Source organism: Artemia franciscana, chromosome 7 (genome assembly GCF_032884065.1).
Source record: "Artemia franciscana chromosome 7, ASM3288406v1, whole genome shotgun sequence".
NCBI classification, from domain to species: Eukaryota; Metazoa; Arthropoda; class Branchiopoda; order Anostraca; family Artemiidae; genus Artemia; species Artemia franciscana.
In genome coordinates this window covers 3,745,286-3,772,245 of record NC_088869.1, presented here as the reverse complement: position 1 = coordinate 3,772,245, position 26,960 = coordinate 3,745,286, and the positions used below count along the sequence as shown (strand labels likewise).

At 35.2% G+C, this 26,960-nt stretch overlaps 1 protein-coding gene across 1 annotated transcript in view; it reads right to left on the bottom strand.

Moving 5' to 3' along the window:
* The window catches only part of LOC136028665 (angiotensin-converting enzyme-like), a 97,514-nt gene extending 71,010 nt beyond the window's left edge, over positions 1 to 26,504 (bottom strand). The window contains exons 1-3 of the mRNA XM_065706492.1: positions 26,478 to 26,504; positions 12,051 to 12,224; positions 3,907 to 4,101 (exon numbers count right to left, since the gene is read on the bottom strand). Coding sequence (XP_065562564.1) covers positions 3,907 to 4,101; positions 12,051 to 12,224; positions 26,478 to 26,504 — 396 coding nt within the window. The remainder of the gene's footprint in view (positions 1 to 3,906; positions 4,102 to 12,050; positions 12,225 to 26,477) is intronic.
* Between the last annotated feature and the right edge of the window lie 456 nt (positions 26,505 to 26,960).

The following is a 26,960-nucleotide window of genomic DNA, read 5'->3' as shown; positions in this document are numbered from 1 at the left end:
TAACAATATATACATTAAAATGACTGGCAGTCTTGGATGTTTACAAATATTAATTTAAAAACAACTTTCCGAAAAAGAAGTTTTCTAAAGAAAATTAAAGGCCATATGAAACTTAAGATCAGAAGAAACAGAAACCTGCAATAGCTCAAACTCAAAACAACCAGAATGTACTATTAAAGAATAAATGAAATCCAAAACGAACAGAAACTAAGAAAAAAATCATAGAAAAAACATACAACAAGTACTAATATAAATGAATAAATAAATCTCAAAACAGTGGCGAATCCAGGGGAACAGAAGGGGCCACAAGCCCCCCCCCACCCCTAACGTGGTGTTGGATTTGGGACCTCTTGCTCTGCTTTGAACGATAATTATTTTTTTGTAATTGGCTTTTAATAGTTGAGTTTTCAATGAGTTTTTAATTATTAAGACTGCGTCTTTTTGCAAACAAATTTGAAACAAGGTTTAATTACTTTGTGCGGTCTCTGTTAGAATTTACTAATGATGCATACCGCCAAAAAGTTCTTAATTAAACTTAACCTTATCAAGAGAATCTGTCTGTATTAGCACAAAAGCCAACTGGGAGCAAAAAATCTCCATTTCGTAATAAAAAGGAGGAGAAATTTAAAATCCTAACTTTTTCGGGCTGTCAAAATGATATTTCAGGATTGTGCTGTCACAATGTGACTGAAAAGCAAAATATTTACTTCTTTTTACTGCTTTTCGCGTCTTGCCATGGCACTGAGGAGAAGAAATTGATATCATTACTTTTTGGCTGTCTGTTTAGGTTTTTTGGGTTTGCTTTTTTTGCGAAGCGGGATGGTTTTTACAAATTTGTGATTTTTTAGGAGATTTGTATAATAAAATGTAAATTTATGAGAAGTGCAAAATTATTAATTTAAGTTTTGGATTTTGGTGAGCAAATGGTGGCCACATTACAGTCTATTATCTTTAATTGAAGCTTTGCATTATATGACATATCACCTCCTGTGTTCATCATAAACCATTAAAATAAAGGCCAAACTTTTTAGAAATTTAATAAAGGCTCGTATAAGTATATTCTTAAAACTAAGTATATGAGCCGAAATATTCCTTCAAAAGTCGGAGTAATCATTTAAGAAGTACAGATTTTCGAAAAATTTTATAAAAGAAGGCAAATAATTATGTGTTGTTTTTTTATCTAGCTGGTATGAATGGGTCTCTGATTTCTCAGTTTGAATCAGTGGAATGGCATCGATTTTTTTTTTTTTAATTCACAGATTAATTAACCTTGGAAACGGAATTCAGTAACAATATTACCCCAGAATTTCTCACCTTCTCAATACCAACCAGTCACAAAACATAGTTATGTTTATGTATAAGGGTTGCATATACTTGTCTATAAAGTTGTCTAAACAGCTGTAAATACCGCTGAGGATTTTTATACGTATTTTAATACATGCCATTAAACCATATTTCCACAATGAGTGGTTTATAAACCAAATTTTTACAGGACAATTCTCTTACTTAATGCTAAATCTGAGTCAAATTTCAAATTTTAATTTTTGTGCTCAACATACATATCGTGATTTAAACGTCTGAATTGAATATATGAAAATCTCGAGATAAAAAAAAACTATTAAAAATCTCCACAACTTGAAACTTTGAGAATTTAAACTACCAATCTATACCTATCAAATACAAAGACAACAAGCACATAATTATTTGTTTTTTAAGGAATATTTCAACTCATATAGTTAGTTTGAAGCACATACCAACATACATCTTTATTAGAGTTCAATTTTTCTGACGATTTTGGTCTTTATTCGAATATTTTAGGATGAATAGAAGAGGAAATACTAACGAAGAGCTCAAAAATACCAGGACTCTAGACTGACATGGCTAAACATTATAAACATTCACTGAAATATTGAGGTAGACATCGATGGTGTAATAAATAAATAGGGAGGGGGTGTATAGACTTTTTCTTATAAAATTATGAATTCTGTAGTTTAAGCAAAATATATCGAACTTGAAAAAGTGGAAAGATACGCTAAGTTGTTATTGTGATTGGTAGATTTTTGAGATTTCGTCAAAGTTGACACTGTTTATTAGAATACTATCTTTAAAAAGAAACGGTGATTAGTTAATGATTTATGGGCATAAATGAAACCCAAACGACAAAAATCAAATAAACAATCATAGTAAACAAACAAACAATAATTACTTATATAAGTGAGTAGAGACGAGTGAAATTTAAATTGATTATGCAAATCAAGCTTGAAACGAACAAAAATTTTTGCAAAAAAGAGTTTGGGTTTTGCCTCCTTCTCTCACTATAAAAGTCATTATCTCACTATTGCGTCATTACCGGAGAAAACAATTCGTGGTAGCGAATTGTAAGTAAAGAACGACTCCGCTTAATAGTAACCAAAGCTCTAAACAGAACTTTTGATAACAATATTCCTAACAAAAGAATCAACTTGTCCACGGTGATTTTGAACAGACAAAATTCCTTAGGTTCAAAGCATTGCTTAGATACCAATACAGTTATGAAAATTCGATTTATTTTGGGACACAGTGCGCAGTAGCGATGCTAGCGGCTGGAGACAGAAAACTGGCAGTCTGAATCTAAAAGTCGGAGCAATGCGCAGCTTAGATACCAATAGTTCAGAGCTATGGTGTTCCCGCCTATGGTGTTGTAGTACGATCTACGCGTCAGAGCGCAGGCTTGGAGGAGGCGCCAAGTTCAGAGCTCTGTATCAAAAGCTTCTCATGGGCAAGATAGGAGTTTTCATAATTGTATTGGTATCTAAGCTGTGGTTTAAAGCTGCTCAGCAAATTTTACGAGTCAGAAAATGTTGCTCTTTTTTTTAAAAAAAAAGGGTAAACAAACTTGATTATTGATTTAAAATTATTGAAAACATTGTATTGCAGTTCCAGAGGAATTAGAACCGTGTGTTAGTGCATTCGTCCGTAAATATGCACATCCTCCTTACAAAATAAGATCATACAGATCCAAATTTCTTAACTCTTCATGAACCTTTAAATAAATACAGAAGAAAGGAGAGAGGAAATATATCCAAAACACTTCAATTTTTTAGACTGCGCCTTTATTAAGAGTGCTGCCAGATCATAGGACCCCTCCTAGGCAGAAAAAAAGGTGGAGACTCGGAGCAGGGCATTACGAGCACTATCACAAAATTTTGTTTGAGGGAGGAGACGGAGGGATTGGGTAAACGGATTTGCCTTGAAAACTTAGAAACGATGTCCCCATGATGTATTTTTAATAATGTAAACCCCTCTTGATAATTGAAGGGGTGCATTATTTTTCCAGGGAGGATTATTATTATCGATACATCTATGTGCACATATTAAACTTGAATGCAAAAAAAGGATATTGAAGGAGGGAGCGCTAGGATCTTTAAAATCTAAAAATACATTGGATTAAACAGCTCGTAGTAAACAATTGTAAGTAAAATAGCGACCGTATTCAATAAAAACCAAAATCTAAAAAAAAGAAGTCTGGATTACAATACGTGCAACACCGGAATATATTATTCATGGTGATTCTAAATATGGGAAATAAGTTTAATTTTAGAGTGTATGAAAAATAATTGTGGTTGTGAAAACCGGAATGAAGCTACCCCTCCCCTTCCCCACCTCAAAAACAGTGTCACTGATATTAGCATAAATTGCATGAACACGGAAAAATACAAGCTTGTAGAGGTACTCAACACGCAGTTATGTTGGTGATCTCTAGACCACCCCCTGAACACATTAATTTTTCACAGATATGACATACCTTTCCAATATCTATCAGATAATTTCTTGTTCTTTGATTTTCAAACCCCTCCCTCCTCCTCAACTTACTTTGTGTGTAAGTGTCTGGTATTTCTCTCTTATTTATTTTTGTGCTAATCCTACCTGGAAAGAACCATAGAAGTTTCCCATATAAGATATAATGTTGCTTAATTCTTCCATTTCTGCTGGTTCTAATATGTAGCTGCCAACTCTTCCGAGTTTTCGCTTCGTGTCATCAGAAAAATTGGTACTATCAAACTGCGTTGATTCTTCAAAAGCTTGTGAACTATATTCAGACGTGATTCGAGAAGCCTCTATCTGCAATAACAAAATATTATATTTTAAACATAATATAAAATATTACATACATATTATTATGTTATAGTTGTGGAAATCCCTGTTTGCTTTATGATTGAAATTTTTACAATAAATTGAGGAACCTTCTGCGATAATGAAAGCAATTTGGGTTAGCCTGAGCAGTTGGAAGGAGGAACTTCACCATAATATTAAAGTAGGCTATACTTATCTACAGTTTATTAGTTGGAATATTTTGAAACCAGAGAGACTTTTACAATGTTATAAGGGAGACATATTTTAACGTCTTTTACAATATTGACACTGATTCGGAATTTTATTTTCTTGGAAAATAATTTTACAGACGCTAAGTTTCACCCTCCCAGTGCAAATTTTTCCTCGACTATTCTCTGCGATGCTATGGCCTCAATTTTTTTATTTGTGCAAATAATAGCGCTATCATTCAATAGTTAAGATTCCATCAATTTATTTAATTATATTTTTAAAATTTGCTCTGCATTTTTCTTGGATTTAAAAAAACAATGAATATCTGCCAAAAATCTTTGGAATACGCTAAATGCTCCTATTCTTCAGCAAAAAGTCCACCAAATTAAAGTCTTAGCAGCAAAGACTTGGCAGCAGGACGTCTTTCCCACATTTTAAATAGCCTTTAAATAGCATTAAAATAGACTTCTATTTAAAATCCACATTTTAAATAGAAGTTTTAACAACGAGCAAAATTTTCCGACATAAATGAAAAGTCGAAATTGACAGAAGAGAAAAAGCGTATTATAATAAAGAACATATTTTAATTAGCGATACAATATAAGCGGAAGAATGAAGAAAGGAAATAGAAGACAGAAAGAATAGAATGAAAAAGGGAAAAGGAATAGAACACGGAAATAATAGAAGATAAAAGCAGCAATTTAATTCTGGCTGCATCAATGAATAAAATTCAGCTCAAACGAGTAAATCATATGATGAAGCATCCTATCCTTTCGATCAAAGCTGTAGCTGTAAACTAATTAAAAATCGCAAGTCCCTTAACAGATATAAGCCTTTATATTCTTCAAAACAGCCCACTTCTGTATTAATGCACCGTTACGGTGCATTAAATCTTTTAAAATGGATTGTAATCGAGGGATTAGAAAAAAGTCCGGCTGTAAAAAATTTTATGCCACCGCTTCAGACAATTTTGTCTAGCGTGGATAGATATTTTCGAACGAGCGTCTAAATGCTATACAAACCCCGTGTTTAAAAAAATTAAATAAAAAACTAGTTTTTTTTTTAACTGAAAGTAAGGAGCGACATTAAAACTTAAAAGGAACAGAAATTATTCCGTATATGAAATGGGTTGTCCCCTCCGCAATCCCTCGCTCTTTACGCTACAGTTTTTAATTGTTTTGAAAAGTAGAATTGTGGCAAAGAGTCAAACTTTAGCGTAAAGAGCGAGGGATTGCGGAGGGGACAACCCATTTCATATATGGAGTAATTTCTGTTCGTTTTAAGTTTTAATGTCGCTCCTTACTTTCAGTTAAAAAAACTAGTTTTGTTTTATTTAATTTCTGAACCTTTTTGAATTAATGTATGTTTGATTTTGGCTCTCTGCACATAAATTATTAAAATGAAATTTGCATATTAATTCTTTTTTTGGCTAAATGGCTTTCTCTTAGTTTTGATCAGACGATTTTGAGAAATAAGGGGTGGGGAAGGAGGCCTAGTTGCGCTCCAATTTTTCGGTTATTTAAAAAGAAACTAGAACTTTTAATTTTTAACGAAAGTTTTATTAGTAAAAATTGTACGTAACTTAAGAATTAACTTACGTAACAAACTTTTATATTCTTATATTTTTATTATGTATATGAGGGGGTAACCAAAACTAGGTGCCTCTGGTAACCAAAAATGAACCATCCATGTTCTATGAAAATAAGCTCTCGTTGGAATGTGTTTTCCCACAACACCTCCACACATCCTATTCAGACCAGAATGCAAATGGTCACAGTCCATTTTCTGCTTTCCAGGAGACACTAACTAGTGCAATATCTCCGCAGGTTTGAAAGTAAAGGTAAATATCGGTGTGGCTGAGTGGCGTCGGTGATTGATTGTAAACGGGTGACTCGAGGTGAAATCATGACTGAGAAATTGGTTTTTGAGAAGGAAATTTGACTGAAACAGGGTTTAAATCAAACCTGTTTTAAACTCTTAACCTCACTTAACGAGTTGCGAGTTGCTAACCGAAAGAATTTTTCAATTTTTTTCGTTCTCCTCGGGCCTGAAGCATTAAAAAGGACGTCCATATCTATAAATACAGCAAAATTTGGAATTGTTGCCCCCCCTGACCTCGCTTAGTGTAGAAATGGGCCGCTAATTGATAGATTTTCTTATTATGATTATATTTTATGTTTGAAGGGGCTCAGATTTCTAGGAAACGTCTATTCAATTCAAAAATCATAGAAATTAAAACTAGGTCCTCCACCAATTTCCCAAAAAATGAGCGCTTATGCTGTTTTTGTCTTTACTTTGTTACTGTGGTAGTGTTTTTTCCATTTCACTTTGAACGAACAACATTTTTTCGTTTCATAACTGCCCGACATTGCTATTTTGTTATTTTATGCACTGAATAAATTTCTGGATCAACTTCTGTTCCAAATTTGAAAAATAATTAAATAGCGGATAAGAAGTCTCTTAGCAACAACTATTCTAACCTAATCTGACTGCTATCTGAATAGCCTAGAAACAAAATTGCTGTTCCTTATTCATAATGAGATTGACTTTTCTTAGAATAAATTCATCTTCTTAGTTCTATGACGAAAGGGGCTTAGATAAACAAAATAAATCTTTCCCTCCTCATCGCCCCGCTCTTTACGTTAAAGTTTGATTCTTTCTCACAGCTCTACTTTTTAAAACAATAAGAAACTTTAGTGTAAAGAGCAGGGCGATGAAGAGGGGACAGGCCGTTTCATATACGGAATAATTTCTGTTCGTTGTAAGTTTTAATGTAGCTCTTTACTTTTACTTTCAAACACTTGTCCACCAAAGTGTGAAACCAAATCGTCAACAAACATTGTTTTGAATATCTTTCATTTGTTTCCTCCAATTTTCTATAGGGTAGGCTACCAAGGACAGGCTGCTATAAAGTTGGCTACCAGTTCTTTGAATGGGTTATGTGAAACATGACTCTACCATGTTAAATAAAGTCTTAAAAACACGTCTTTCAATTACGTCTTAAATTACGTCTTACAGCAAGTCTTATTAAAATTATGAAAAATCTGGGAAAATACATTTTCAAAGAGTACGTGGTAACGAGCTGTAAAACATGGAATTTTTGATACCAATAGCTACATCAAAAGTATCGCATTTTAATGCTGATTTTAAATATATAAGTTTCATCAAGATTAGTTTTACCCATCAAAAGTTACGAGCCTGAGAAAATTTGCCTCATTTTATAAAATTGGGGGAAACACCCCCTAAAAGTCATACAATCTTAACGAAAATCACACCATCAGATTCAGCGTACCAGAGAACCTTATTCTAGAAGTTTCAAGCTCCTATCTACAAAAATGTGGAATTTTGCATTTTTCGCATATCCACGTTGTTTTAGTCTTTCCTCTCTACTGGCCGTCGTCTCGTTTGAAGTTTTCTTTTTGTAGAGTTTTATCTCTCTTGGTTGTTTATTGTCATGTCTGGCCAATTCGGCTTAAGAACTTTCATTCGTCCAGCTTACGGGCAACAATTAGCCGCTTCTGTCAATTATTATTTTTCTTTGGTTAAAAAACATGCAAATTTGTTATTTATTATTATTGGTGGTGGTTTTTATTTGTTTTAGATTAGTTTTCTTTTAATTTTTTATCTTGTGCTGAGGACGCCTTGTTTGGATACAGGCGAAATATCCGCGTTGTTTTAGTCTTTCCTCTCTACTGGCCGTCGTCTCGTTTGAAGTTTTCTTTTTGTAGAGTTTTATCTCTCTTTGCTGTTTATGGTATTTGGGGGGGGGGGGTGTAATCGCTGGGGGGGGGGGGGTAAACGCCGGTCACCCTCTTGAGCAATGCTAACAATTACAATATTAATGCATAGCTTAGATTCTCAGCTATTCAATAATATACACATTCCTTTTTAACTCCTTTAAACTATTTAACTACTTTAACTATTTTACTTATTCAATTATGATTTTTGCCCAGATTTTTACCAATTAGAAATCGAAAAGTTTATTTTACTTTCTTTACAGATTCTGGACTTGCTAGAGCTTCTTGCTGATATATTTTTTTTCCCATTCTGATGTCTTTTACATAAGTTCCTGGTTTGTAAAATTAGCACCCGGGTATTTTCCGTGGCAGAGATTTTCCGCGGGGGAAGTATTTTCCGCGGGGTTATTTTCTACGGGGGTAATTTTCAGTGAGGGGGTTGTATTTTCAGGGGGGTAAACTCGTAGAACCGTTCAAGATTATGCACTTCAAATTACGAATTGCTTGACTTAACCTGAAAAGCATCTTTTTAGATAGGCCAATAATGCTATTTTGTAATATCTATTAGTTTATTAATAAGTCAGTAGAATCGCAATTTCTTATGATTCCTAAAATATCTCTTTTGATGGTTGATTTTTATTAGGTAAAGCACAAGGTTAATTTCAATTTTTGGTTTAGACGTCATGCTGAAAATCTTCCAGACTTGACGCATTTTTTTTAGTGTTTTAATGGCATTGACCAAAAGATAAATGCTAATCTTAGGGGTGTCAGCCTGGTCTGGGTCCAAGCATTCATAAAATAGTACAGACTAGACCTAACGAATATTGCACAAATATAGCCAATGAACGGCGTTTACCCCCCGGGGGGGGGGGGTTGACGCCTAGAACACTTCGAGATTATGCTCTAGGTGTGTCACTAGAAAAGCATCTTTTTAGATAGGCCAATTATTCTATTTCGTAATATTCATTGTTTTATTAATAAGTCAATAGAATCATTCTTTTCTTATTGTACCTAAAATGTCTCTTTTATTGGTCAATTTTTATTATGTAAACCAAAAGGTCAATGCAACTTTTTTTATTTGGACGTCATGATGAAAATCTCCCAGACTTGGCGCATTTTTAGCGTCATAATGGCACTTATCGAAAGATAGCTAATCTTAGGGATGTTAACCTGGTTTAGGTCAATGCCTTCACAAAATAACAGAGACTAGACAAAATAACGAATATTACGCGAATATAGCGAATGAACGGCGTTTACCTCTGTGGGGTAAACACCTAGAACCGTTCAAGATCATGCACTTCAAATTTTTAATGACTTTGACTTACTTAGAGAAGCATTTTTTTATATAGGCTAATGATTCTATTTTGATATATTCATTAGTTTATTAATATGTCAATAGAATCATCATTTTATTCTGATTCCTAAAATATCCCTTCTATTACTTAATCTTTATTATGTTAAGCAAAGGGTTTTTTTTTTAGACGTCATGATGAAAATCTCCCAAACTTGATGCATTTTTAGTATCATAATGGCACTGATCAAAAGATAACTGCTAATCTTAGGGGTTTAATCTTGTTTGGGTCCATGGCTTCATAAAATAACAGACTAGATCTAGCGAATATTAACGTAGTTCTCCTGCTCATCTTTGTGCTAAGATCTTACATCTTATGGCTTTCTTTTTCAAACGTCTTTCATCATTCTGCTCCGATCAGCGGTCTAAGGAAAATGATGAGTAAATCATAAAAGTTCCCTCATCATTGTTCAATGTGGAAAAGATGGCGGTCTTTGCACTTTTCGCTAACATCAATAAGCTGCAAGTTCTTAGAACAGTGATGAAAAAAAGAACGGTAATTTGTGCTGTGAAATATAAGACCTTGGAAGTAAGATCTTAGCGCTATAGGACCTAGCCAAGGGCTATTGGCTAAACAGGAGATAGCATGTGATTAACGCACTAAGAACGAACACCGTGACTGTTCTTTAAAACGCAAAGCACTGCCAAATTTACCGAATTAGTTTACGCATAAATTGTTGTCGCAAGGCTTGTGATCTCCATAATATCGTAACAAAAAAAAAATCGTAAAAAATCCCAGTTTTCATTTATGATTAGACGCAAATGGTAGTCAGGTGACAAAAAATGCTTTCATTCTGATGACCTCGTAACTTTAATTTTTTCCCCTTCTGATTGCTCACATCCCCTATTGTCTTAGATAGTAGTTTGCTTTTGTCAAATTCAGCAACTTATAATTTGTTTGAGGTTCAGATACTACATTTAAATTTATTTACACATGAAGGTAGTTAGTTTTTGCTATATTTTATTGCTAGGGTAATGAATGTATTAAATTTCAGTTTGTGTATTTTTGGGCGTTTGGATCAAATGTTTTGGCTGTGGTATCTATCACTTAAGAGGACTCTAGGGAGCTGCTATTCAAAGGATTTAACGGGGTTTTATTTTCCAGATTTAATTCTGATTGATCATACCCGCTACTGTATACCCCTTTTTTAACACTTGTCCTATTGCCCAGTCAAGAGCAACCTATTGTAGTACAGTGGATTGATACTCTGTTTGGAAATAAGGAGCACCCGGGTTCGATCCCCGTTGCAGCAAGGTTGGGCGACAAGCTTGCTACTTGTCCCTGTAAAGAACACTCAGCAACTGAAACGTCGACTCGAAACCCTATGCGCCAGTAATGGCTCAGGAGGATCTTTATCTCTTTTTTTTTATCCAGTCAAGAGTGGTATTGAATTCTACAGAAGTAAAGTAGTAGTTACTGCGCGTTATCTCAGGTCCAAGAACTTCCATTTTGCTTTAGGTTTATGGGTCTGCGGCTTTGAAAGGATTTAGGCAACGAGTTTAGCCTATAAACTCAGTGCAACCATTCTCCCTTAATGCTAATAGTACTAGCTTACCTTTTAGGTCAACAAACCCTGTTCTACCAGATTGACTTAAAGGGGTATTCACCCTTATCCTCTTTTCCTTTTAGCATATCTTTTCTGTCCTTTTTCATTTATGACTGGAACAACTCTATTCTTCCATAATTCTTGCATCCCCATGGCACTAATAACTTGGTTGCAGGTTTACGAAAGCAAAGTAAATCATTCAGATAGCAAATTCAGGAGCAAACCATCCCTTTTGAGACTAATGCGCAGCAGGTCGTCCTCAAAAGTCATGAGAAGAGGTCATAAGAAAGAATTTAAAGGAAACTATAACTTTATTTAAAGGTTTAAAAAACGGAACATTATATAGTTCCGGGTGAGGGAGAGGAGCACGCGCAGCTGTGTTTACATCATGCATTTAGGTGCTGTAGTAAGTTGCAGTTCTAATAGCAGTAGCAGTAGTAAAAATAGACCCTTGCATGGACATAGTTTGTGCATGAACCTGATTTCAAGTATGGTTCAGTTTTCATTTTGTACCAAATTTAGGAAGTAATAGGCTAGTCCCACCAGTCCTCTCTAGACTTTAAGGTAGTATTATGCTACCTAAATTATTGCATTCATTTTCTCAGTGTACCAGAATTAAATTTTTGAAATTGAATTGAAAAATGAAACAGAATTGAAAATTGATTTTGAAAAAAAGCTGTGCCACCAGACTGAAGTTTCGGAGTGCCAAAATTAACAAGCTATTTCTTCAATTTCAAATACAAAGGGGTAGAAACTGGGCACTGAAGGATTGATTCAATTTGGTTGCATCTTCAGATATCTAGCAATATTTAGGTTTGTGAGGTACCCTTTTTTATAAGACTTTAATTTTGAGATTTAATTGAAGCACAAGCGTAAACGTGTATCAGAGTGTTGGGAGTCACCTGTCTCGACTCGAATATTTCAATATGTTTATTATAAGCTACAAAGCTGGAGTTATCCTACTTGACGTGCATTTCTTTTTTAATTTGACAATGACCAGAACATATTCTTACTGGTATCTACAAATTTTGCTGACCATAGAAAAAAAAATATTTATCATATACCCATGAACAATGTTTGAACTTCCCGTTAAAAATATTAAATAGTACTTACTGCAGCTTGTGCATTTTCATCTGTTAAGTTGGTATTGTAGTTCCAGTCAGCTTGAACCGATTGTGTTACAAGTGATGAGTATTCTCTATCGTAGCGTTCCAAAAATGCAATTGCTTCACCTTCATTCGTATTCGTACCTCTTGGAACCTGCTTCTCTCTGAAATAAAATTTATGCTATACTGTGGTGGTAATTCTCTGCGAATATTGATATTAAAAAAAATGCAGTAGGAGTTTAGCACAGTTGCCCAGTACTTAAGCCTTAAAAGTAAGTGAGACAGCACTAGACCCTTTAGGTTCCAATCGGTGCTGCTGATCCCCGTTTCATGGCTCTTAGCCAGGAAGTGCAATGGGGGAATGGGAAATAAACATCATGTACTTTTGCAAGCCTTTCCTGCTTACCTTCCCCTGATTTCGTCAGGTACCCATTTAGAGCTGGGTCGACTCTGGCTGAGCTTATAGAGTCAAGCCACTGACCCTCGTCCTAAACCAAGTAACTGGCTATGCCTGGGATCAAACCCGTGCCCCAGGAACAAAGAATTCATTAAAAACAAGCGCACCAACCGATTAAAGCCTTAAGCCTTATAAACATTAAAATAAATTTAGAAAAAAAATATATGCACTTGCTCCCCCTTCATTCATACTCGCACCTTTGAGAATCTACTTATTTCTGAAAGAGAATTTTAAATGGTAATGTTATACGCAAAATATGTAGTTTTCCGCAAATATTGTTATTTCAGTAAGTGCTGCTGGAGTTTAGCACAGGTTTTGAAAGAGATATGGTTTACTATCCTTAGATTATGGATAAGTTTTAGATAGAATTTAGCCTTAGATAAGTTTAGCCATGGTCGACCTACACAAAATTTCCTGCACGACCTAATTTTATACACTCCCCTTTGTATTCATTTTGGAATTAGGTCTTTCCCAGCAGTTAGCAAAGTATTAGGTACTTTACTAACTGCTGGAATTACTAACTTGAAAAAGGGCTATAAAAGCACAAAACAGCAGTACAATCTTGCCTAGAGTGTTAAAGAGACCAGAAACTTTCAATTCAGCACTTGTAGAACATTTAGCCCTTGCAGAACATTTATATCTTCCTCACAATAATGTAACGCTGGATGAAACAATTCGTGGTAACGAACTGTAATAAGGAGCGACCCGGCTTAATAGTAACCGAAACTCTGAAAAACAGAATTTTTGTAACAATAGTTATATCATAAGGATCGAATTTTAATGCTCATTTCAAATATATAAGTTTCATTAAATTTAGACTTACTCATGAAAAATTACGAGCCTGAGAAATTTACCTTATTTTAGAAAATAGGGGAAAACACTCTTAAATGTCATAGAATCTTAACAAAAATCACACCATCAGATTCAGGATATCAGAGAACCCTACAGTAGAAGTTTCAAGCTCCTATCTACAAAAAATTGCATTTTTTTGCCACAAGACAAATCACAGATGGGTGTTTATTTGTTGTTGTTTTTTTGTGTGTGTTTTTTGTTGTTGTTGTTTTTTTCAGGGATGATCGTTTTGACCCAGTGGTCCTAGAATGTCGTGAGAGGGCTAATTCTAACGTAAATTGAAAGTTGTAGCGCCCTTTCTAAGTAACCAAAAAAATTGGAGGACACCTAGGCCCCCTCCCACACTCATTTTTCCCCAAAGTCACCGGATCAAAATTCGGAGATACCCATTTTATTCAGAATAGTCAAAAAGCCTAATAACTGTGTCTTTGGGGATGACTTACTTCCCCACAGTCCCCTCGGGAGGGGCCACAAGTTACAAACTTTGACCAGTCTTTGCATATAGTAATGGTTATTGGGAAGTGTACAGACGCTTTCAGGGGGATTTTTTGGTTTGGGGGGAGAGACTATACGGTGAGAACTTTCCTTGGAGGAATTATCATGGGGAAGAAAATTTTCATGAAGGGGCGCAGGATTTTTAGAAGTACTATATGTAAGCAATGGGCGAAGTTCATAACTTGCAGCCGCTCCCCTGGGGACTGTGGGGGATTAAGCCGTCCTCAAGAAATAGTTATTAAATTTCTGAACTATGCTGAATAAAATGGCTATCTCAAAAATTTGATCCGGTGACCTTGGGAAAAATGGGAAGGGGCCCTGTTCCTCTCCGATTTTTGATCACTTAAAAATAGCACTAGAACTTTTAATTTCCGTTCGAAGGAGCCCTCTCACGACATTCTAAGACCACTGGGTCGATACAATCACCCCTGGAAAAAAAATAAAAAGGCGTCGGTTATCTTCCTTCAGGCAAAAAATACAAAATTCCACAGTTTTGCAAAGAGGACCTTGAAACCTCTACAGCCGGGTTATCTGATATGTTGAATCTGATGGTGTGATATTCATTAAGATTATATGAATTTTATGTAGTGTTTCTGCCTTTTTCAGATAATAAGACAAATTTTTTCAGGCTCGTAACTTTTGATGGGGTAGCAATAAACTTAATGAAACTTATACATTTAAAATCAGCACAAAATCAGATTGTTTAGATGTATCTATCTGTATCAAAATACCGTTTTTTAGAGTTTCGGTTACTATTGAGCCGGGTCGCTCCTTATTTACAGTTCATCACCACGAATTGTTTAAAAATCCCTGACTCGATGATGTCTTACTTGTCATAGGCAGCGCATTAGTGCTGCCTATGTAAAGAGCGATGTGGCCACAACATTATTACTTTTTTTGGTTTGAAATTAGGGCACTTCATATCGAAGGAGTTCTCATTTGAGAAGGACTCATTCGATTGTAAATTGAAAGGGCTAATGGCCTTTTTAATAGTTGAAACTGATTGGAGGGCAACTAATACACCACCCACGTCCACAGTTCCCCCAAACACGTCCAATCAAAATATTGACATAGCCATTTTATTCAACGTAGTTCGAAAGTCCAAAAATTATGTCTTTAAGGATAACAACCCCCCACAGCCCTCGGGAAAATTGTTGTAAGCTATGCCCTGGGGGTATATCTGGTTTATACAGAAAGGGTGATCGTATAAACTTCGATGGTGGCTCATTGGATTGGCTATCAGAAGTTTTAGTGTCCTTTTTAAGACTCAGAGTGATTTGAGGTTGTATATCCCTCCCCCATGCCTCGTATTTTCCAGAAATGCAACTTATAAAAATTTTGAGGTAGCTATTTTGTTGTCGTAGAAACTTCGAAAAGGCTCAGTCAATGAAAAATTGAAGGGGCTGGTGCCCCTTTTAATAGTCAAAACTGGTATGAGGGGAACTAACCCCCCTCACACGCCAAGCATTTTCCCAAACACGTCCAATCAATATTCTGATATTTCTGTTTTGTTCAGTGTAGTTTAAAGGTCTAGAAATTATTTTTTTGAGTATGAAAACGTCCCCACCGCCCTCGTGACAAGGATTTTAAGACATGGCCTGGGGCGTATAAGGCTTTTTTTGAAAGAGTGGTTGAAGTAAACTTCAGGGGGGCTCACTATATTGGTAATCAGAAGTTTTAGTAACCTTTTGAAGATTCAAAGTGGTCAGAGGGCAGATGCCCCCCCCACACTTCATATTTTACCAAAATGCATTTGATAGAAGTTTCGAGATGGCCATTTGTTGTCGTAGAAACTTCAAAAAAGGCCCATTCGATTGGAAATTGAAAGGACCCGTTTTTAACAGTCAAAAGTGATTGGAGGGCAACAAGCCCCCTCCCCCAGGTCCTCAATCTCCAAAACCCATCTAATCAAAATTTATAATAGCCATTTTGTTCAGCGTGACATCCGTCCCCCAGAGCCCTCAGCGCAAGGGTTATAATTTATGCCCCGACGGTATATAATGTTTTTATGAAAATGGTGGTCATATAAACTCAGAAAGGGGCTCATTTGATTGGAAATCATATGTTGTAGTTCCCTTTTTAAGAAGCAAAGTGATCGGGGGCAGCCCCCACTCTAAGTTTTATTCTCCACAAATGCATCTGTTAAAAATTTTGAGAGAGCCACCTGTTCCAAATACCATATAATAAGGCCTTTGGGGTGTACAGAATCCTCTAGAGTCTGGGGATAAGGGTTGTAAGTTATACCCCAGGGGAATAAAAGGTTCTTATGGAAGGGGTGTTCGTTTTAACTTTAGAAAAGGCTCATTTGGTTTGAAATATATAGTTCTAGTTTCCTTTTAAAATTGAAACATGATGGAGAGCAGTCCCCCCTCCCTGACACCCTCTTTTCCCAAAACACATTCAATTGAAATTGTGAGAAAGCCATTGTGTTACCAATAGTTCGAAAATCACATAATAATGTCTTTAAGGTGGCCACAGCCTCCCCCCAGAAACTATGGGTAAGGGTTGTAAGTTATGCCCAGGGCATATAATGTTTTTATGGAACGGGTAATTTCATGAACTTTGGATCTGATGGAGCTAATTTGATTCAAAGTCGGAAGTTTTAGCGCCCTTTTAAAGAGTTAAAACTGAATAGAGGGACGTCAGTCCTCCCCCCAAGCCTATCATTCCCCAAAAAACATCCGATCAAAATTTGAGAGAGCTATTTTTTCAGTGTTGTTGAAAGGTTCAGCATTGGGGATGTCAACCTCCCCACAGTCCTCAGGACAAGAGTGTAAGTTAAGCAAGTCGTTCATTGTTTATACATAGTGTGTGTTATTGAGAAAGGTACGCATGTTTCAACTTCACTTTCCATGAGGACGAAGGACATTCGGGTGAACCTTTCAGAGAATGTTTAGGGGAGTGTTGAACTAAATATAAACACGTTATGTGTGTACGGATTGTCAAAAGGGTACAATACAGGAATAACGGAATATATTAACTTGGAAAATTCAGCAAATGATGAGGGAGATGATCAAAAGGGCAATATTTGCTTGCTATCAACACTAGTACAACTACAACCAGAGGAAATTTGAACTAAATCAAAAGACGGTATGTGCATGCACTTTGTCAAAATAGCGTATCTCAAGATTTGGTTTGGGTATTGAGTTGAAACTTCCAGAAAATACTTAAATTGGAAGATCATATCACTGAAAAGCAATATTTGCACATTACTGCTAATGTTACTGATACTACTACATTTACTACATCTAATAGCTCTATTACAACTACTTGGAGGGCTAAGAGTATTGGAATGAAAAAATCAAGAAGTATATCAACATACAGGCTATCAAAAGGACATATCAGAAATATCATAGCAATAGCTAATTGTACTAAGTTGAAAACATAATGAGAGGGATGTTCAACTGACCAAAAGGTAATAGGTTAATGCTACTGCTACTAGTAGTACGGCCACTATTCAATACTACTGCTAGTAATACCAATACTACTACTGTAAGTACTATTACAACTATGCCTACGGTATGAAATTGAAATTTTCAAGAAATATTGAGGGGGGGATGAACTATACACGCCCTCTGTATGCAGGTTGTCAAAAGGGTCTTTCAGCAATATCTTAGGAATAGTTTGGTGTGTGAAGTTGAAGCTAACATGGCTTTTTTTGTGGGATGTTGAACTAACCAACAGAAAATATTTGCATGCTAATGCTACTACCTCTACTAATACTACTGCTACTGTTATTACTACTTTTATTACTAATACTACAGCTAAAGCTTAGGCTACTTCAATTAATTCTTTAGCTACTGCTATTACTACTGCTATTAAAACTAAGGATATTAAGACGAAAAAGTTGGGATATCTAGAAACAGTATAAAACTTAAACGAAACACACTATGCCCACACAGATTGTCAAGTGGACACATCAGAAATGATTCAGGAATGGTTGATGGTATGTGTTAAGCTGAAAATTTCAGCGTCTGTTGAATGGGATGTTGAACAAACCAAAGGTGCTTTGCGCATGCTGCTGCTATTGCTGCTGCAACTACTGCTACTGATCAATCTAAGAGTATTAAGGTGAAGCTTTTAAGGAAGATTAAATAAAAAAAACAAGTTTTTTTAACTGAGAGTAAGGAGCTAAATTAAAACTTAAAACCAACAGAAATTACTCCGTACATGAAAGGAGCTATTCCCTCCTCAGCGCCCTGTTCTTTACATTAAAGTTTGACTCTTTTTCTAAACTCTACTTTTTAAAACAGTAAAAAAAAATTCAGTGTAAAGAGCAGGGCGCTCAGGAGGGATTAGCCCCTTTCATGTACGGAGTAATTTCTGTTCGTTTTAAGTTCTAATGTCACTCCTTACTTTCAGTTGAAAAAACTTGTTTTTTTTAAGTTAATTTCTGAATGTTTTTGAATTAACGCATGTTTTAGTTTTGGCTCTCCGCAAATGAATAATTAAAACGAAATTAGCATATTATTTTTTTTGGCTAAATGGCTTTCACATAGTTTTGACAGAACAATTTTGAGAAAAAAGGAATAGGGGAGGAGGCCTAGTTGCCCTCCAATTTTTGGGTTACTTAAAAAGGCAACTAGAACTTTTATTCTTACAAACGTTCTTATTAACAAAAAATATACGTAACTTGCGAATTAGCTTAAGTAACAAACTTTTATATTCATATGTTTTTATTACGTATATGAGGGGCTTCTCCCCCTCGTCCAAACCTCGCTCTTTACACTAAAGCTTTAATTTTGTCGCAATTCCTTAGGAATGACCCCTGAATCACAAAGACCGTAGAATAAATAGTTAAAATTACTAAAAATGCTTTGGCGTAAAGAGCGAGGTTTTAGGAGGAGGTGAACCCCTCATATGCGAAACAATGTCTATTCGTTCAAGTTTTAATGCCTATCCTCATTATCGGTTGAGAAATGTTTCTCATATCTATTTTTTCATTGTTTTTAAATAATGCTAGAAAATCCTGCGCCCCCTTCATGAAAATTCTCTTCTCCTATGACAAATTCCTCAATGGAAATATCCTCCAAAGTAACCACCCCTCTTTAACCCCCCCCCCCCCCACAAAAAACCTGAAAACGTATGTACACTTCCCAATAACCATTGCTATATGTAAATACTGGTCAAAGCTTGTAACTTGCAACCCCTGCCACGGAGACTGTGAGGGAGTGAGTCGTGTCCAAAGACATAGGTAGTAGGTTTTTGACTATGTTGAATAAAATGGTTATCTCCGAATTTTGATCCTGTGACTTTGGGAAAAATGAGCGTGGGAGGGGGCATAGATGCCCTCCAATATTTTGATCACTTCAAAAGGGCACTAGAACTTTTAATTTCCATTAGATTCAGCCTTCTCGCGACATTCTAGGACCACTGGGTCGATACGATCACCCCCAGGAAAAAAAACAAAAACAACAAACAAACAAATAAACACACATCCGTGATCTGTCTTCTCGCAAAAAATACAAAATTCCATATTTTGTAGATACGAGTTTGAAACTTCTATGACTTTCTTGTGACTCCGTGACTTTTAGGGGGTGTTTTCCCCTATTTTCTAAAATAAGGCAAATTTTATCAGACTCGTAACTTTTGACGGGTAAGACTAAACTTGATGGAAGGTATATATTCGAAATCAGTATAAAAATGCAATCCTTTGATGTAACTATTGGTATCAAAATTCCGTTATTTACAGTTTCGGTTACCATTGAGCCGCGTCGCTCCCTGCTAAAGTTCGTTACCACGAAGTGTTTGATTTAAGCGGATGTTGAAATAAATCAAAACAAACTATGAGGATATAAAATTTCAAAATGATGACAAATAATAACTGAAGAACAAATTATATTATCAATTTAGATCTTTAAGGGTAAGTTGTGGGGATTTTTAACCATCCAGAAGCCACTATGTGTCTGCCTTCAATGCTACGACTACGGTTAATGTAATTAATGACGCCAAAGGTATTAAGGCAAAGCTTTTAGGAAACGTTTGGGAGTTTTGATTAAAGGATAAAACTATAAGCATGCATTTTTTTCCAAAGAGCATATAACCACTATCTTAGGCAGCATCACTCTATAATAGCTATAAGTATTATTAAAACTTTCAGGTGAACAAATTCAATTCAAATCTAAAAGTTCTGGTGGCCCTTTACGAGTAAAAAGAGTTTGGAGGGTAAGCAGCCTTTCTATCAAGCCCATTCATTTTCAAAACGCATCAAGTCAAATTTTTGAGACAGCCATTTTGTTCAGCTAATTAGAACGGTCCAGCAACTATATCTTTATAGACATTAGGCATGTCAATGCCTCATAATAATGTAATTGACCCACTTTTAAACTAAATGTTGCTTTAAAATAAATTAAAAGGCTTCGTGTTTATGGTTGCCAATAAGAGACCTCAGCAATATATCAAGAATGAATAAGCTGAAACTTTTGGGGATAAGTTGATAATTTTTGGGGATTACTACTTCAGCTCTTACACTTTAAAAAAATAAAAAGAGTATAAGTGTATCCAGGTTGTCAAAGAGGATTATGTTTCATTTTTCAGGAGTTTTATTTTTTAAGTCAACTTCAAAAGGTATAAAAATCAAATTAAACAAGAGCTAGGAGCTCATATGGCACTTGCGACGAACTCGGAAGGACCAGGAGCCAAGAGCTCATATGGTATGAGCTCTTGCAAAATTCTAAGAATCAATAGATTGCTTTAAAAGGAAAATTAGAGGCTTAAAGGCGGTCAGGATTTAAAATAAGAGCTCTGAGTCACGAGGTCCTTCTAAATATCAAAATTCATTAAGATCTGATCACTCCTTCGTAAGTTAAAAATATCTCATTTTTTCTAATTTTTTAAAATTAACCTCCCCCCCACTGGTTGGGCGACAAGCTTGCTACTTGTCCCTGTAAAAAACACTCAGCAACTGAAACGTCGACTCGACGCCCTGTGCGCCAGCAATGGCTCAGGAGGATCTTCATCCATCCCCCCAACTCTCCCAAAGAGAACTGACCCGTTCCGGTTATGTCTTGTTAGCTTAGGGATTGTGCTCATTTTTTTTTAACCAAGTTTCATCCTGATCCCTCCACTCTAAGCGTTTTCCAAGATTTTGGATCCCCTCCCACCCAACTCCCTCCAATGTCACTGGATCCGGTCATGATTTTAAATAAGAGCTCTGAGACACGATATCCTTCCAAATATCATATTTCATTAAGATCCGATCATTCCTTCGTAAGTTAAAAATACCTCACTTTTTTAATTTTCAGAATTAACCTTCCCCCCCCCCCAACTCCCCCAAAGAAAGTGGATCCATTCCGGTTATGTCAATCACGTATCTAGGACTTGTGATCATTTTTCCCGCCAAGTTTCATCCCGATCCCTGCTCTCTAAGCGTATTCCAAGATTTTAGGTCCCCCCAGCTCCCCCAAATGTCACCTGATACGGTCAAGATTTAAATTAAGAGCTGTGAGTCAGAATATCCTTCCAAACATCAAATTTCATTAATGTCCGATCACCTGTTCGTAAGTTAAAAATACCTCATTTTTTCTAATTTTTCCGATTTATCCGTCCCCCTACTCGCCCCCAGATGGTCGAATCGGGGAAACGGCAATTTCTAATTTAATTTGGCCTGGTTCCTGATACGTCTGCCAAATTTCATCGTCCTAGCTTACCTGGAAGTGCCTAAAGTAGCAAAACCGTGACAGATAGACCAACAGAATGTTCGATCGCTATGTCACTTGGTAGATACCAAGTGCCATAAAAATACGGTTTGTCAGGATTAAATATTTTTGAAAAGTAATCTTCAGTATAAGAATAGCAATCCACGCTATGGATTCTTACAAAAAAACTGAAAATAAATAAAATATTATTTTTCCCATGAAAAAGACTATGTCAATAAAAAATCAAGAGAAATTAATTAAAAGTTTTTTTTTCAAAAAATCAGTTTTTCAAAGAAAATTAAGGAGCTTCATTAAGCCAAGAATGAACAAAATACATAAAAAAACATCTCCAAAGCGTGAAACTATCATAAACTACTATCAATAAATAAATGAAACTCAAAACGAACAGAAATCACAATAAATAGCGGTGTGAAACCCAAAACGAGCAAAAATTTACATGAGTAGGGCTGATAACCCCCATGCCTTCTCAAAACCGGAACACGATTCCTGCTTTAATAAAAACAAATACGTTTGAAATGTTTTCAATTTTCCTACTTTCATAAATAAAAAAATTATAAAAACTCTAAGAAATAAATAGATATCAATTAAATTGACAATCGACGATCATTTTTTTAGTAAATCACAAACTGTGTTCTGGTCTTGAGAAGGTATGGGGGTTATCAGCCCTATCCATGTTAGTTTTGCTTGTTTTGAGATTGATCCGGCTATTTATGGTAATTTCTCTTCGTTTTGAGTTTCACTTATTTATTGATAGCGATGTGTGGTAGTTTTAAGCTTGGAAGATTATTTGACTTAATTTTTGCTAATTCTTGGCTTAATAGAACTCTTTAACTTTCTCTGAAAAACTTGTTTTGTGGAAAAAGTTTTTAAAATTAATTAGAATAATCCTAACTCTCTTTCCCAAATTATTGGGCTAAATTAGGATTACAAAACTAAAGTAATTCACATTGTTCAAGTTGGCACCAAAAAGCGGGTAAATCAAAGACCTCAAGCTTTAACTAAAACTGTAAAACTTCACAACAATATTGAAATTTTCAAGTGCGTCGAGTTATCGTGAAGGCAATTTGTAAATTACTCATACAGCGAAATTCACGTGTTATCTGAACGAACGCAGAAACGACCTTCTAGCTAGTTTTTATGACACATTAAACATTAGCACGCTCAAAGCTCATTACAAAACTTCATGAACTTCAAAATGTTCTTCTGAAGCTAATTCCACAGAAAAGTGGACTACTTGCCCATCATTCTCTGACTTCAGAATATTTATTGAATGTTCCCAGTAGTTTCCTCTTTTTTTGTATGTTTGCCAAGCTCTTTATGATTTCCCAAAATGTTTTCCTCCCATGGAGTTTTTCTTGGGTAAAAGACAACCTTGCAAATAAGAGTTGGGAAGTTTTCGTTGACAAAAGTGTCACATATTTTCCATAGTGCTGAATATACAAAATGAATTCCACTTTTGATGAATTTATTCCTTACGGTAGTAGTATGGCCATTCCAGCTACAGAGAGGACATCTTATTTGGGCACTAAACCTTCCATATGTTACAGACAGCACACCTTACATGTGTATTAAAGCTTGTCTTTACTATAAACTCTACACCTATGGCCTGTCCTACTTAAAAATTACATAAAACTACAGAGAGTACATCTCTATTCCATACTTTCATGAGAATCTCTTCCTCTTCAATGCTGACGCTACGGACACTAGCCTTACTACTTTTCAAAAGAAGTAACTCATTGAAATTCTGTGTGGTCCCACGCTGAAAAATAAATATTTCACTGCTGGTACTACATTGTTAGATTTCTGGATTGGTATTGGAAAGGAATACAAAGAGCTGTCAAACACTGCTGTTAAATTGTTTGTGTGGTTTATCACCACTTATTTAAGAATAATATCAACAAGGATAAAATACTCGAAGTCCGTTAGCTTCAATTTACATTTGGTATTGACAATAGAAAATAGATCGATAAGTATCGGAGTTAAAAAAAAATTCTTGTTTGTTTGGAGAAAAAGAGGCAAAAAGAATTAAAACAATTCCATTATCAAATCATACAGTTTCGAGAAGAATTAGTGATATAGTGTATGACATAAAGAACAACTTGTCGGAGCAATTCGAGGTGGTCCCTGCTTTGGTATACAACTCGATGAAACTATGCGAGTCACTGGCATAGCCCAACTGATCGTTTCTCTTCGTGACATTTTTCAAGATGAAATATTGAAGATATTTTATTTTGTAGTTCTCACTAATCTCATTGAAAGTAAGCGATTTTGTTCTTTAAGTATTGTGTGTGTTTGTTTTTAAATAAAAATGTTTGTAAAAAGTTTCTTTTTTTTTACTGAAACATGACGCATATTTGAGTTTATAAGGTTAAGGTTTTAAGATTTGTTTAATGTTTAGCAATAGTTTACTTAGTACCTGTAATTGAGAAGGGGTATCTCAGATGTTTTGTAGGTAAAAAGTGGTATTATGTCTAAATAAGCTTGAGAAACACTGATCTAGAGAATATATCAGTGGGGAGGGAGATGTCTCCGTAGAGGTGGGGTCATATTTCCTGGCATTCCTTAAAAGACGATCAGAAATAAAAATTAAAGTTTTTTCAACTGACAGTAAAGAGCAACATCAAAACTTAAAACAAAAAGAAATTAGTACGTATATGGAGGAGGTTAACCCCTCCTCAGTACCTCGCTCTTTACTCTAAAGTTTGAATTTTGTCCAAACTGTTTAATAACGACTCCTGAAATATAAAGTTCGTTTATTAGAACAATAAGATTCTTTTTTTTAAGTACCAAAACTTTAGTGCAAAGAATGAGATGTTGAGGAGGGGGCAACCCTCTTGATATACATAATAATTTTTGATCGTTTTAAGTTTTTATGGTGCTCCTTACATTCAATTGAAAAAAACCTTTTTTTTTATTCAATAAATATGGAACTATCTCTCCCTCATACTATTTTTCTTGGCTTAATCTCCAATTATCCATGGGTTGATGGCAACATGATTTTAATACTTGCATTGTTGTTTCTAAGATATGGTTAGTTCAAGCTTTTCAAAATAGATTATGTGGATCATGGGGCCCACTAACCTAGATGGCATTATATTGTTATTTGCTTTCAAACCTCTAGATTGTGTGTATTCTGCAGAAGCATTGTTAACATAAGTATCATTGAGGGTATTGAAAACTATTATGTATCTTCAACACTTTTGTTTTTCAAAACTTCAACAAAAAATAAATATAAAATTGCTATAATGATCAAGACGACTGAAAACAACTAATGAAAATGAACTGAATATTTTATATATAATGACATTAATTCTTAGAAACTCAGGAATTCAAAATTTTAATTTTACTGTAATTTCGACTTTCATTTTTCATGTTGTAAATATAAAAAAAATATTTTATATATTTCGTTGTCACTAAATCACACATGTCGCAACAAACTTTAGACTTCTACGGTTAGGGAAAGGGGAAAAGAGCAGTAGCCAAACTCTTGTTTGTAGTAATTTTTTTCGTGTTAAGTTTGATTTGAACATTCAATATGATTTTGACTCATTTTAAGATTAATTTATTCATCTATAGTTTTACCTGCTATCTACAAGTTTTCTATGATCTTTGATTTTAATTCTTCGTCGCTTTGTCTTTCATGTATTCTTTAATAGTAATATTTGGTCGTTTTGAATTTCAATTATTATAGGAAATTTTTTCTGCTGGTCTTCAGTCTACTTTCCTAGAAAAATGTCTTTTTTTGAAAGTATTTTTTAGTTCATTTCTGTTAACTTTTGATAACCAATTTTTTGGTTTTGGTTAATATAATGAAAATTTCTCCAATTTCTCATATCTCTGGCGTAATAATTAAATTATATAATTCTAGTTTTGAAACTTCTAATTAGTGGCTTTCGATCTATTTTAACAGCCTTTAAACATTCCCTGAAAGTTTCAACTAAATATCATTAGCTGTTCCTGTGATATTTCAGACAAACCCTTTGGTAACTAAAATGTACATAACATCTTTTGACTGAATAAACTGACCCTTAGCAGTTTCTAAGATATTGCAGATATACTGTGTTGGTAACCCGGATAGACCTAATCTCTTTTTATTTAGTTTAATATCCCCCCTAAGCATTCTCTGAGGGTCCAAGCACTGTTCAACATGCCCCAGAAGTTTGAACTTGATGCCTTCAGCCGTTCCTGAGATGCTGCTGATGCGTCCCTTTAAAACTAACCATGCACATAGTGTATATTATGATTTTATTTAAAGTCCCCTAGTATTCTTTAAAAGTAGTTACAAGTAAATGTATTACCAGTTGCAAACATTCGCAGTCACCGTCACAAGTTGTCTCAGTTGAAAGCAGTCACTGTTGCAGCCGCAACCAGTCTCATTTGCTTCCACAGTAGCGGTATCTGCGGCCCTGAAAGTTTCAATTTAATACCCTTACCCGTTCCTAAGATATCGCAGAAATGTCTATTTGATAACTTGGATGCAGACAATGTCTTTTGATTTAAGTCAATATACCCAAATATACCCCTCAATATCCCCAAAAATTTCAAGTTGTTTCTCTTGGTCTCCACTCTTATCGGTTCCGAATAATCTGTGATACAGCTGAACACTGTTGTCAAGAGAAAGCAAAACAAAAAAATCTTATCTGACAGTCATACACATTCATGATAACTTGAAAATAATAGTCGCCAAAGGAATTGTAAATATTGGATGTGTTTTCAAATAATATCTGTGTCGCTGTTTAAAGGAAACAGTGGAAAGTTCAATAATATAGAAATTTTTTATCACCCGTCACTTTGTTTGGAGATATCAACTGGAAGAAATTAGGTTTTGACAAAATAATTTGCAAATTTGCCGCTTCTTCCTCTTCTTCGTCATTTTATGCTTACTGCTGTTCTTTTATCGCCTCTCCTCATTACCACACTGTACAAAAAAAGCAACAACATCAAAAAGCAGACAAGCGCACTAATCTCTTACTGTTGCATAATCGCGATGTTTTGTCATGGTAACAAAAATGGATCCTTAGATGGTCACAATTGCATTTACAATATTGCAAAGGGTTCACATTGACGTTTCGAGTGTAAGATTTAAAAATCCAGCGACCAGACAGGTTGGCTAAAAGACAATTTTGATTAGTCATTAATGAGAAAAACGGAGAAGATTCTCTTCTGACCCGCTGATTTGGTCAAATATTTCATCGTATCTGACCGACTATACTCAGAAAAATGTTTGCAGTGGGTGTATTCTGCCCTCTTAAGGACGAGGCTTGAGAAAAATTTGAAAGAATTATTATATAATCGGCAATACAATTCAAAATAAAAAAAAATGGAAATGTGGTATAGATTTTTTGTTCATCAGGCTTTTTATGGTCCCACCATGTGTCCATCTAGAGGAAAATTGGAAGATGGGTGTCATTACTCACACCTACTTCCATCTTAAAAAAAATATCGTTGCGACATC